The following is a 13839-nucleotide window of genomic DNA, read 5'->3' on the forward strand; positions in this document are numbered from 1 at the left end:
CATTCTAACCTGCTGCAGTACCCCCGGGTAGACGTTCTCCTCCTCCCCCCTTGACACAGCACCACTATCAAGGCCATGGTCACAGTTTCTGTGTCAGGTGTGGCTTTCATAATGAAGTAGTGATGTATGCCTACCCATGACAGCAGAAACCAAGTCAATTGAACCTTTATATCACTGGTTCTGGCCTACCAACCCCCTCCAGCCTCGGTATGGCAATATTGTCCTGACCACTTACACTATAACTTTGGAACAAATGGACCGATTCCTTTGAGAATTGATTCCTATCATCCTGTATATTTCTAAATATTTGTCAAATAGACAGAACTCCCAAAATTGGCCTCCTTCATCTCGCCAAATCATGTCACCAATTCATGTTTTATACACTGATTCCATCAAAACGACACTAAGCAATGTGATTCATTTGCTCGAAATCTCAAAACTCGCAAAGTTACAAAAATACTCCCATATCACCCCGTTTCCCTTATTGGTACCCAGGCTAGTACCCCGAGGGTGCACAGGCATATATGTATTGTTATTCTACCATTTTCCCGCAATTTTATTGCCTATCATTCTCTCCTGGTTCACCGTTCAGTCCACCCTGCTCACAGACCCCATAGCCCTATTTTTTGCCCATTTACAGCCTGCAGACCACCTACCTGCTCACCCCCTATTCACCCCCTACCCCGCGGGAACCAACCTGGAATGTTTTTGCCTGGAGTGAATCCGAACGCATACGAGTTGCGCCTCCAGGCATATTCAAGCACACAAGTTGTGTCTCCAGGCAATTAGCGTGTCGTAAGAACATGCCTGGAGGCACAACTCGTATGGGTTGGACCCTGCCTGGAGGCACAACTCGTCTGTGTTCGAATTTGCCTGGAGGCACAACTCGTGTGCCTCCAGGCAGCGCCGGATGCCTCCAGGCGTCGCCGGACTCGCCGGACGCGCCGGGTACAGGTCACAGTATGACGCTCCTTCTGAATCAACGCGAGGGTGACGTAAGCAGCATGCGCATGCACCTCTTTTTTCTTTTTCTTTTTTCCTTCTTTCGTCCGCCACCACACGCTGGCGGCGAGCTGTGTGGCGATATCTCTCTGTTTCTCTCAGGCTCGCGAGTCGACTCGTTCAGCGTTGCAATGGAGGACGTTCGTGGTTTCTATTTCGTGGACACGACGCTCGTTTTTCATTGTCGTTGATTTGTCTTTCTGACCCTCCAAACGTCCATTATCGCAGAAACCACGATGGCATGTCTACTGCTTGCAATTGAACTCCGTTGGCCCGACCTGGACAGAATCGACGACTCGGAGGCCGCGCCCGGTCCTCAAGCTTCAGATCTCAAATGCAGAACTACTAGTACTGTATGACACATTGTAACACCGCGACCCCTTCATGATTCACTTCGACCACCTACATAATAGAAACACAACAGCAATCCGCCCACGTCGACGCACCCAGTAGTTACAGTCCCGATGACTCGGACGAACTTCAGAGTTACGCTCACGGAGCTATATCCCTCTCGACGATAAGCACTTCCATCCAATGATCCATGGCGTACATGTCGTCCTCGACTGGTAGGATAGTTCATCATGATAGCGGATTCAGAACGCGCTCGTTCTGTGGCTGCCTCTGAATCCTACGTCCTTTTATGAACAAAACCGTTTTAAATTTCTCGCGGACTATGGTCTATGGTTAGGAGGTCTTCCGATGTACATACAGGAAACATGAGTATGTGGATGTGGATGTGGATGTGGATGGTTTGCTCTAGGTGTATCGTATCGTACGACGCGCTTCCTCTACGTCTTGCTCTCTGACTGTGACCCTGACGCTTTTTGTCAATGGCACATGCCCATCCTCGTCCTCATCCGCGTCCGCGTCCTCATTCGGGTCGACGACTCAGCAACCTACCGTTCTCTGCGCTTACAGTAACTTTTCACAACCACCGTGCTCTACGGTCTACCCCTCAGCTCGAGCTCGAGCTCCAACGACATCATCCAACCCAATTGCTCATTACAAGCAAAACATCCCTGCCTATGAATCGTCCAACGCAATCCTCCTTCGATGGTCAGCGGGTTATACGTTTATACGTTATCAAGACGTCCGGAAGTGTGGAAGTGTAGATGTGGATGTTTTTGCTCTGCGTCTACTTCACTCTAACGCTCAGCGCCGTATCCAGTATCATAATCCTAAACACTAACTCACTAACTCACTCGTCTTTGTCTTCGTCTTCGTCCCCATCCCCATCCGAGCCGCCTACAGAACATTGACAACCTCTGCGACTCCCTGGAGTTATTACTGTAATAACTTCCTACTGGAGCAAGCAGTAGCAGTATCAATATCCTGCTGTCCTTCCTCGGCTCGACGACGAAGCCTCTATGTCATGTCACTGATTTCTGGCTGTGGCGTTGCATCCCAAGAAGTAAGGCACTCGCTCACTCGCTCGTCCTCGTCCTCGTCCTCGTTGACGACATAGATACTCTACGACTCTCTCTGGGCTTAACTTACATTGCTGTGCTTATGATTCAGATACCCTACTTTACATAAAACAATCGATATCAACATCTATGCCCTGCCCTGCCCTGCTCTGCGCCGTCAACCTTAGCTCACGGTGCTCCTATTATGGGGTTAAACCATGCATCGTTATAATGGACGCCTGGACGCCTGGACGCAAACCACGCACGCATCATTATAATGGACGCCTGGACGCAAACCGCGCATCACGAACATTTTAGACGCTTGCATTCAGAGTCAGAGGTGGAATTTGGTTAGGCTAGGCTAGGTAGGTTACATACATATGACAACTGTGTTAAGTTATAATCGGATGAGGTTTCTGCGTTCTCGTTTGATCTCTGATTTATACTGTATTCGGTCCATGCTCAGAGCTCTAGAAACGGTCTCTCTCTACGCCTTCATCTCTCTCTCTCTTGCCATCCGAGTCGCCATCGCCATCGCCACCATCACGACCTCCTCTGAATACTTAGAACCGACCCTTACGTATCGACACTGTAATATTCCTTCCGAAGTTCTGCTATGTAGCGAAGCCCATAGGGAGCAAGACGCTATGTTATGCCGGAGATCACAATTCACAACTCTGTTATAATCGGTCGAGGCTTATACGTTCTCGAGTCTTGATCTTTGCAATATTGGATTGTAGCCGTTGCGTATGTATGTACTCTGGACGAGGGGTCTACTTACGCCCTCCTCACCCGCATCACCACCAGCATCGCCACCAGCATCACCATCACCACGACCACGACTACGACCATCACCACGACCATCATCACCTCCTCCCCTCTGCTCTGCTCCCGCCCCTCCCTCCCCTCTTACATTCATTCATCATTCATCAATACTGGAATATAGGGAGTTAACCTGTGGACGTCTAGACGCCATGCTATGCTAGAGATCACAACTTTGTTTTAATCGGACGAGGCTTGTTCTCGATCCTTGATCTCTCTAACTTGCGTTCGTGAACGTGGACTTTACGCCGTTCTCTGTCTCCCGCCACCGTCACCGTCACCAACATCATCACCAGGACGGCGACCGCTTTCTATCCGCCCTCGTCTACCGACGCCCATAGGGGGTTATATCATGGACGCCTGGACGGCTCTCTACTCTACTGTCCTCAGCCAGCGACGTCCATAATAAGGTGTTGAAACAAGGATGCCCGGACCGTTTGCTGGAGAGATCATAACCTTGAATAACCTTGAAGCAGACGAGAATGCGCTCTCGATTCCCGATTCTCGACATGGTTGTTCTGCATACTGTACGTCTAATGCTCGTGGATACGGGCTCTACGCCCTCCTCTGTCTCCCGCTACCCCGACCATGACCACCATTACCATCGTCACGACCACCATTGCCTCCTCCTTATGTTCATTCATCAGTCAACGTCTACGCCCTCCTCTACCCCTCAGCACCACCACGACCAGGACAAACTTTCTCGAGATCCTTACATCCGCTTAGAATCCACACTGGAAGAATCCTCCACCCTCAACTAGCGGCGTTAAGCCATGGACGTCTAGACGCTATGCTATGCTAGAGATCACAACTTTCTAACAATTGGACGAGGCTTGTGCGTTTCCGATCATTGATCTCTCTAACTTGCGTTCGTGAACGCGGACTCTACGCCCTCCTCTGTTTTCTGCCACCGCCACTATCGCCCCGACCACCAGCATCACCCTGCATCACCACGACGGCGACCTCGACGACCACAACCATCATCTCCTTACATCCATTCATCATCGACAAAGAAACGATCCGTGCCCTCAGACAGCGACGTCCATATGGAGCTACAATAGAACAAGGACGCCCGGATCGTTTGCTAGAGAGATCGTAACCTTGAATCAAACGAGAGTGCGCTCTGGATTCTCGACCTAGTTCTTCTGCATACGAGTCTATTGATGCTCGTGAATACGGTCTCTACGCCCTCCTCTGTCTCCCGCCACAACGATCACCATTACCACCACGACCACATCCTCCTTACGTTCGTTCTCAATCATCATCAACAACGAAATACTCCGTGCTCTGCTCTACACTATCAGCTAGCGACGCCCGAAACGTTTGCTAGAGATCGTAACCTTCGAATCAGACGAGAGTGTGCTTTCGATTCCCAATTCTTGACCCTCCTGCAAATGTTCGTGAACTAAGGCTCTACACCCCTTCCCCTTACTACGTCCTCCCACCCCTTTCTCTCCTGCTCTTTCTTCACTCTCTCGCGTTCGCTCGCTCCCTCACATACTTACCTAGAGCACGAGACTATGCTTTGCATGCCACGCTCGACCCCTGAACCGGGCGTCGGCCTTCTTTTTTTTTCTTTCTTCCTTCCTTCCCGTCCCTTTCTGTTCCTCTGTCTCTCATCTTTCTTTTTCGAAATAGAGGCACGTATGATTCCATTCAAACATTACTTTTCCCACCATGTACATAAATCGCAAATAAAACACACGTGATAAAGAATAAGATACGACATGTACATCGGACATTCCGATCCATCTCCTCGCTCCTGCCTCATACCCCCGACTGACGAGGTTCTGAATCATCCCGGCGACCGCTTCGCTATCATCGAGCACCTTCGCTAGGGCGACTTCGCTGAACTCGGGCGACATTTTGTTCTCTCACACATGCATATGCATCAGAATCATTCTCGTGCGATTCGAAGTCTACCCTATTTCGTACATAGACCATGACAATAAGTAACCGGCCTGAGATCTGAAAGCTTTATGCAGTAGTCTCACATGAGACCACGACGCGATTCTATCAAAGCGTAGTGATAGCCTTGGTGGTTCTGACAAGGTTCTGAGCTCTGAAGCTCTCTGGGGATCCGAGACGCGGCTATGTTCATGTACCTTTGTACACCTTCAGCTGAAGCCCGAGGAAGGACGTTCGGGGGCCGAGCGAGCGATGTCTATTCTGTCAGCATGGGTTTTTACGATGATGGTCTGCCATCGCCACTGACACTGGACGCTGGAGAACTCCTTGGGGTAGACGGGGGCGCCGATGTCACAGCAAATGCTAGGCTGGACAGCAGTACATATATCCAGTGAATATCAAGCATCGATTCGCCCATAATCGATCGGCGTACATATGCAGGATGTAAATGATCGCAGACGTATAGGATCTCGGGTTTCGCGTGTGAAGGGCGTGTATGTTATACATACGAAAGTAATGACAAATGGAGGCGTCGAGGAGCCGTGGATAATGAAGCAGAGGTGGCACCGTATAATTTAGTCCGTCGTACAACAACAACAACAACAAGAGAGAAGAAGAAGAAAGTAATAAAAACCCTGATCCTACACACAAAAATGAGAGCCATCCGAATCCTATGCCCCAAGCTTATTCATCGGTATCGACCCCTCCTCGTCAAAAATCTCCTACACCGTATCGTCAACACTACCCATCAACATCACTGAACGGCGAGCCACTCACCCCACGCTTCCTATCGCCGTCGTCCGCCATCCTAGAGCGATCATCCTCAGTATACGTCGTAACATGAACGACAGGCCCCGGAACGCCTGACTGTCCGGTGGCTCTACGAACCCGCATGCCGTTTTGGCTCGAACTCTGTTGGGTGTAGACCATCCCTGAGACAGTGGAATAGGCGCTCGGCTCTGGGCGGAAGATCGAGGCTCGGGAGTTGAGGGAGGCTATGAGGGAGTTGTAATAAAGCTGTTGTAGGTGCGAAAGCGCCGTGTGATATTCAGTAAAAATGAACGCCTATGTTTTTCATAGACCGTAGATCGACTGACCTTGCTCAGGATGTACGCACTGGATGCAAGGCGAAGTTCATTTGATGAGCATCAGTATGATTACACGCCTTTAACACTCGGTAATGGTACGCACGTCGCTTCGTGATAGTTCGCATCAGGAAAGGCCAAGAAGAGGATCAGGTCGACCACCTGGATGATCGCCGTAGTCGCACCAGTCTCTGCGGTCATGGTGATCAGCCGTGTCAGGATGACATCGCTCCGGCTTGCGACGACGCCCGCTTCTCTGGACTTTTGACGTGCGCGCCATAGCTATCACAGCAGAGAGGGAATCAGCATACAATGGATAGCTGGACTTCGAATCTAGAATGTGGAGACGTACGAGGAAGGTGAGAGATAACGCGATCAGAATATCGCACGCCGCACTCCCCGCAAGCCATAGGTTCGCCAATATCAGCCTCTCCTTCTCCGATACCTGATCGTTGCGTTGTGCCAGCTATGACGAACGGTCGTGGTATCCAATCAGTACCATTATCTATGCAACACTGAAGAACCTAAGAACGACTCACCACGACGCCTGCAGCGATACCTCCTGACATCTGCGTGACCGAGAGCACCATGATCGATGCGACAACCACCAGCCATGTCCGACTCCTCCGCCCGAGGACGTAGATCCTCCAAGCGAAAAACGCTTGCGCGAACGCTCCCGCTGAGCAGATTTATGGTCAAAAACTGGTACCGTGGTTGTAATTTGCATGGAGATGCGGACTTACCGATTCCAGAAATCACAGGAATGGACGCATACGTCCATCCGCCGAAGATGATGAACTCCAAGTTACCCCAGCCTTGGATCACAGAGTCCCATGTCCCAACAGAGATGATGATGGTGTGGAACAGCTCGAGGGTGAACATGCCGTATACTGTATGTGCAGAGCGTTCGTATGATGAGAGACTGGATGGATGAGTGAGGGTAGTACGACGTACCATATGTTTTGAGCAGGCTTGGGTCTTCGGGGAAAGACAGATAATAAAAATCTGCAACAAGACCGTCGCGTGTTCAGAACTCGAAGCACGAATGAAGGCGGAAGAGAGGGTACAAACACGTCTGCCTGATGAGAATGGTTTCAGTGTCAATATGCAAGCAGGTTCATTTGGAGATGAGTGCGTACATGACGGAGATCCCAAACAGTCCCCACCCGACGAAGGAACCGATGAGCTGTTGGACCACGGTTCAGATTAGACCCAAGTAAAAAATCCAGGAATATTCCTTACCGGCGGACCCAACCTAAGGTAATGCAGAAATGATGAGCAAAAGTCGACACTATATCATCCAACGACGAGCCCAAGTATGTGTACTCACAGTGCAGCAATGTCAGCATCGACGGGCGCACAAGTAGTATTGGTGGCCATTGTTTTCGAGTCCGGACGAGCGCCTATACTACAGTCGAGCAAAGAGGGATCGTAAGGCCAGTCGTCAAACAGTCTGATTGATTTACTTATACCGTGGACGATTGCCAGACGCTCACACAGCTACAACGCCAGTTTGGCTCATACCATTACCACGTCCAGATGATCTACGACTAGTGGGGACTAAGAGATACGGGTCGTATGATTGTCTCAGCATCTGATAGAACGATAGAGTGGAGAACGAGGGCAGTGCATATCATTGCAAGAGCCCCGCCTGAGCACACAACCTTCCTGATCCTGCAAGCGCCTTGATAACATCAGTGCCAAATCGTTCCGCCGAACCGCAAACACTCGAGTGAAACTGATGAACGCTAGACGCCAATCAGGCAGCGTGGGCTCGGGGAGACCGGCAAAGTGTTGAGCAGCAATCAAGAAGGAGCGTGCTCATGCGAACGGAAGACCACCAAATATCAGTAGCGAAAAATCAACTACTATAGCATGAGAACGACATGGTCAAGTGAAGGACAGCTTTGATTGAGAGGAAGGAGCATGCGCGAAGTAAGGAACGCTCGGTTTCCTCACGGTATAATCAAAGCGCGAATTTCTCGGAAGTAAGGAGCACTCAGCCGAGGATGTGAGGGGTGATCACTCTAGTCTTCCCATCTCCCAAACACTGCATCATTAGTTCATAGATAGTAAGGTAGCTGGGCGCAGAGGACTGCCTCCAAGACAGCGCCGACAGTTGTTTTGGATAAGCCACGATGCGGCAGGAGCCTACTAGATCCCATGGAGCAAAGGCCAGTGAAACAGTCAAGCAGTGGCTTTCATGGCCAATCGCGAACAACCTGACTGCTCCTCGGGTAATCCGCCAACGTGCAATACTCACGCACGCCTCCCGAGTGGCAAATAACACATATAGTCTCTGTTCCTCGCGGTCTTTGAACAAAAGGTCCTTACTAGGCGATACATACATGCATATCTTTCAGTGCGTCATGCTGCCCCGCCGATCACTTCGGCTCTCGTCCACTGCGCTGATGGCAATACGCGTGATGCGTTTGTACTTCATTCAAGCATTGTCGGCCTTGATGATGTCGGCGGCCTGTGGGAAACAATGTTAAAGACGTCATGTAGGATATGTCAGCGAAACATGACATGCCTTTTCCGCAATCGCATAGACGGTGGACTGGATGTGACAAGATGGTACCTGTGAACAATGTCAGGACATGTTCGGTTACGTCGCAGGATAAGGGTGGCCTACAAATGGTATGACTGAGGCGTCCGCCTTCGCGAGGAAAGAAATCAGCCAAGGTAGAAGAACGTGCATGTGCATATCCAGTCTAACTCACCACTCTCAAGTTCTTCGTACCGTACACCTTGAGCCCAGGGTCCACCACTCCGCCGTCCGCCTTCGGAAGCATTATCGCAGTGCCAATCGGGTGGAAGAAGGAGCTAACGATGCTTCGAACCCATTTCTCTAGCTCTTCGCCATCCATGTCGTTGGGAGGGTCGTATGGTACTGGATTGGCCGATTTATAGGCATCGGCTCCCGCTAGTTCACGGCAATACGACACCAACTTGACGAGAAGACGAGTATCGCGCGGGTCCTTCAGGAAAGCGGGGTCGATCAGAGGCGCAGCAAGAGGATCGGAAGATCCAATATGAACTGAGCCACGAGACAGCGGATGGAGGATTCCCGCCATGAACGTGTTGTAGTGAACGTTGGGCTTCGGCCTAGCTGCCCCAAAACTGAGGAATCCGGGGGTTTGAAGTATTCTAAGAACCGAAATAACTTAACGACAATTATAAGTATAGAAGACAGGAGCGAGCGACTCACTCCAGCTGGGCATGCCCCTTATCCTCGGCCCATGCCTTGTACAGGGCACGATATTTTTGACCGAGAGGAGTGTCAGGGAAGGCTTGGTCCAGATCATTCGTGAAGGCTTTGAGCTCTTCAGGTGTGAATAGCGAGTGCAATGGCGCGAAGTTGTACGAGGAGAATACCGACGAAAACATCCCTTTGCGCTCTTCTTGGCTGAAATCGAGGTATCAACACACCGTCGGAATGGGTCAGTAGGATAGACGTACTAGAGGCGCATGTTCTCGGCCACGATATCTGGAGACTCCGCCAACGACTCGAATGTGGTGATGTCGTTGGCGACCTCGAAGACGAAGGACACCCAGGCATGGTCCTACGAGATGGTTATGCGGTTTTCGGGTCACAAAAGAACACTACGTACCTCTACGAACCGTGCAATCAACCACAGCAGAATGAAGTTGAATGAGTGATTTGCATTCGCGAAAGCTGGAGGACAACGTACGGAGGTTCTCGCCGACTGGAAGTTCGAGGACTTGTTCAATTCCGTACTTCTTCAAGACGTCAGATTTACCGATGCCTAAAGTAAAGTAAGTTATGCGCTGCCGATAATCCACGAAGTGAGATCGACGTGCCGGAAAGTTCCAGAAGTTGAGGAGTTTGGAAAGAGCCTGCAAATGGAGAGATGTGAGATATGCACGACTTGCTTTGCAGGAACAAGTGCTCACCTGCGGCGAGGATGATCTCCCGCTTTGCCTTGACCACTGTGGTCTTTCCATCCTTCATGAACTCGACGCCCGTGGCGATGACCTCTCCACTGGACGAGTCCAGAAGGATCTTCGAGACATGTGCTCCGGTAAGGAGGGACATGTTCTTCCTTCCGATGTTGGGAAGATAATATCCCTGAGAGGAACATCAGCCAGAAACTTCTATGAAGAGGTTTACCTGAAACAAGAATACCGTAGTGGAATAACTGCGGGTAGCGGTATTAGGGTCTACACAGAATGCACCGGTATATGTCCCTCCGTTGCGCCCAGACCCCTGGTCGAGATGTGTAAGGCGCATACTCGAGAAGTTGAGTGCGAGGTAACGTACCGTGTCGATATTGTATGGTACTCCAGAGGCTACGCTTGCCTCTGCAAAAGGGACGTGCAAGTCATTGCTCCAATTGGGGAATGTCTTATGGATCGGACCTGCGAGGTGGCAGTGAATAGTCAAATTTAAGAAATAAACACTCAAAAAAGGCGTGACCAACCGTCACGGCCGTGGAACTCATCGGTATAATCAGCTTTATGCTTGATAGCAAAATCGCCAGGGGGTGGAGTAAAGTTCTCGGACTGACAAAGCGGAAATCAGTGACGATCCAAAAACAAACGATGCCGGCGCAAACCTTCTTCATATACTTCAGGAATTCGTCCCAGTTCCATCCATTGTTGCCTAAGGTTTCGTACGCTAGAGCAACCCGGCCATTAGTCTCGTAGTCGGAACAAGAGTCGGACGCTCAATCACCATCATACTCCGCAGCAGACGCCCTGAAATTATTGGTAATCAGTACGTGCGCAAGAAGCATGATTGATAGAATCCCACCTTCCCAAGGCTGCGAAATTCAACTGACAGTCCGTGAGGATCGGTGAAGAGTCGACATGGACGTGATGGGACTTACTGCAGAAGAGCCACCGACGACCTTCCCGCTGATGATGTGTCATTAATTACTGATCCCACGACTGTAACAAAGTCCATCCTCACCGAGGTTGCCCTATCTGACGATTGGCTGCATGTTCTTGTGGAACCGTAGCGAACTAGACGAAGGCACTACATGAGACATTTACGCCAAATCACATAGAGTATCTTACCTTCCAGTCTACGTCGGTTCCCAGAGATTTTCCTACCATACCTGTAATGAAGGTCGATGAGTATGTCTCACAATTAAGTGAGCACAGGTCGCCTACCGGGTATGTTGATCTCGGGCATATCAAGTACGAGCTCTCCAGCTTCGATGATGCCAACGTGTACATGAGGGTCTTCCGAGAGCCTGTAAGAAGACAGAAAGTGTCAGAAACGTGCCAGATTTCAAATGCGATGTCGAGTATTGCAGTGTCAAAGCCACAAGTAAGCGAACAAAGGAGATGACGAAAGATAATAGGGAGACCAGATAGATCTATGTCATGCCCTGTTGAGCTTCATGTGATGCCTGAACTAACCTTGCAGCGACAGCCAATCCCGCCGTGCCTAGGTTGCAGTTAGTGGTCGTCGTATGGTTTGCCCAATAGGCATGGCAGCGTAGTCTTCAGACACGCACCAGCACCAACGACGAGGTAGTCGAAGTCAGTAGCAAAGAATTCAGCTGCAGATACAGGAGGGATAGTCGCCATGTTGGACCAAGAGGGTGTTCAGAGTAAGGGGGAAAGAAGGTTGAATGATCCATCGATACCAACTCCTCACTTGTATAACTTGGCACCTGTGGCGCCCGAATGATGGACGTTTGATCGGTGCTGCTCCTTCCTACCGGGTCGAGATTCTGCATCCAGCGCCAATCTCTGAAATCCCTCAATAGTGGTCATAATCACCGAGGAGGGCTGTTATATATACCGTATCTGAAACTGATTTCTAGACCTTGCTGAAGGCTTTACAGTCGGTACAGATCTCACACGAACTCCTGCCTATTCACGTTGGCCTCTTGGCGGATTGTCAGCCTTTCCCCATCAGTTGGTTCTAGCGCCAGAGAGACGAACACTATAATGTTAAGATGGTCTGCACAATTACGGGTGCTATAGGCTCGTGGAGAAAGCAGAATAGCTGGTCGTCGCGTCAAGGAACCCCCTTGGACGGTTGCCTTATATGGCAGCTTTTGGCAATGGTGCGCACGCGGACCGTCCTGCGAGAGCGTGGATGACTAATCATCATAGAGGGGAATGATTTGAAGAACCTTTAGTCACCCACACGAAGTTCCGTTTTACGCCCCCTGCCTGTTTGAACAGCATCTGCATGGGAAAGCAGCTGGCTGCGACACAAGCTAGCTTCGAGCTTCGAGCTTCGGACTCGGCAATCTTGACCCTCTCGCTTCTTCCTGCATCTCTGGACGAGACTACTTCTGATTTCTGATACAGAAATCACCCCAGAGAGCTCATATGATCATTCGAATGCGTCACTGTTAGGGCCAACAGTCGACCTTCCGTCTCTCTCTCAGATTCTCAGTATCCTCGTTGAACGAGATCAGAGACGACACGATATCGCCGATACGATACGGTAGTACAACGATTAGGCTGAACTTTCGATATTTCCCCTCTTGGGATCGGAAGGGCCCGTGAAGGATTGAGGGTAACAAGAAATATACTTGAGTTGGTACTCGCGTGTAACGAGGGCCCGGGGACGTATGCCGCAAGCCAGCGTGTTTGACTCTGGTGATCGCCATAGACGGGGAAGTCATTGGCGGTATGCACAAGGCCTTCGAGGTTAGCAGAAAGTCTGGTCAATGCGTTGCAACAATTGGTGAGAAGCGGCGTTTGGTGGCGTCAAAGAGAACGGACCGAGGGAGACTGTGGAGATGTGGCCCAACTCGCTAACGGATCAGCAATGCGATCGTTAGCAGCTCACTAGTGTAGTGGGACTATCTTGAGTATCTGAACTGATCGAGCAGATTTCACAAAATGTTACGGAAGTCTTCAGAATGTTTTCACCACAAAAAATCGAAGGGTATGTCTTACCTCCATCGTGTGAGTGCGTTCTCGTCACCAAGATTCAGGTGGTCGATAGTTGGGCAAAGCCCTGGGGAGAGACCCCTCCGATTTGCATCTGTTCTCAATCTGCATCTAGAGAAAGGCAAGACAGCGATAAAATCGTCAGCATTTCCTGAGCGTATAAGAACAGGGCGAACCGACGGTAGCGAACGAGTTAACGGGAAGAAACAGAGTGAATGCACGTCACGACTTCTCGGGGGGCTTGCCCAACAAGGATACTCACGTCATTCACGCATTACTTGCAACAGCTTCGGTGATCTTTATCACGCACAGTACGCTTCAACAAGAGAAGGGGATGCGCCCTCGATGAAGGAGTTGATTCGTGTGGTGAAGGACTGAACGGCCAAAGTATGAATGACAGTACGACCACGTCGTGACACAAGAATGGTCAGAGAAAGCTTGAGGTAAAGGATACCAAAGTGGAAGAACGCACCTCTGATCAGACTTTTATAACCTAGCTAACGCAAGTATAGATGATGAGGCTCGGTGTCGACTTTCACGTTTTCAGGGTTTCAGTGGTGGGCTACAGTTCGTAATATGTGGCAGGTTTGACGGAGATGGGAAATTGAAATTAAGCCCAAAGCACTCAGTAAGTAGTGTATACGTAGAGACAACCTGAGTTAGTACGCACCGTTGCAAATCCCAGAAGTACGGGCCACCGTTCAATCCTGGCCTGTGCTTTTCCCAAC

The 13839-nt window shown here is 50.3% G+C and overlaps 2 protein-coding genes across 2 annotated transcripts; both read right to left on the bottom strand.

Moving 5' to 3' along the window:
* Positions 1-5529: 5529 nt before the first annotated feature.
* Positions 5530-7647, bottom strand: STEHIDRAFT_126410 (uncharacterized protein). Its single transcript, XM_007311238.1, has 11 exons — positions 7554-7647; positions 7466-7478; positions 7363-7409; positions 7295-7302; positions 7178-7228; positions 6967-7113; positions 6763-6902; positions 6576-6689; positions 6330-6505; positions 6236-6254; positions 5530-6155 (listed from the first exon to the last, which is right to left on the bottom strand). Exons 1-11 carry the CDS (start codon positions 7601-7603, stop codon positions 5880-5882), a joined length of 1041 nt encoding a protein of 346 aa, XP_007311300.1. The 5' UTR covers positions 7604-7647; the 3' UTR covers positions 5530-5879.
* An 855-nt stretch (positions 7648-8502) lies between these two features.
* Positions 8503-11813, bottom strand: STEHIDRAFT_88064 (alcohol oxidase). The gene is made up of 21 exons (XM_007311239.1): positions 11713-11813; positions 11615-11642; positions 11363-11445; positions 11267-11307; positions 11160-11212; positions 11077-11104; positions 11001-11023; positions 10923-10945; positions 10804-10865; positions 10669-10750; positions 10509-10606; positions 10374-10454; positions 10142-10316; positions 10031-10084; positions 9919-9993; positions 9686-9791; positions 9435-9632; positions 8947-9373; positions 8859-8882; positions 8757-8804; positions 8503-8699 (listed from the first exon to the last, which is right to left on the bottom strand). Exons 1-21 carry the CDS (start codon positions 11783-11785, stop codon positions 8667-8669), a joined length of 1815 nt encoding a protein of 604 aa, XP_007311301.1. The 5' UTR covers positions 11786-11813; the 3' UTR covers positions 8503-8666.
* Positions 11814-13839: the final 2026 nt, after the last annotated feature.

This window comes from Stereum hirsutum, assembly GCF_000264905.1.
Source record: "Stereum hirsutum FP-91666 SS1 unplaced genomic scaffold STEHIscaffold_24, whole genome shotgun sequence".
NCBI lineage: Eukaryota > Fungi > Basidiomycota > Agaricomycetes > Russulales > Stereaceae > Stereum > Stereum hirsutum.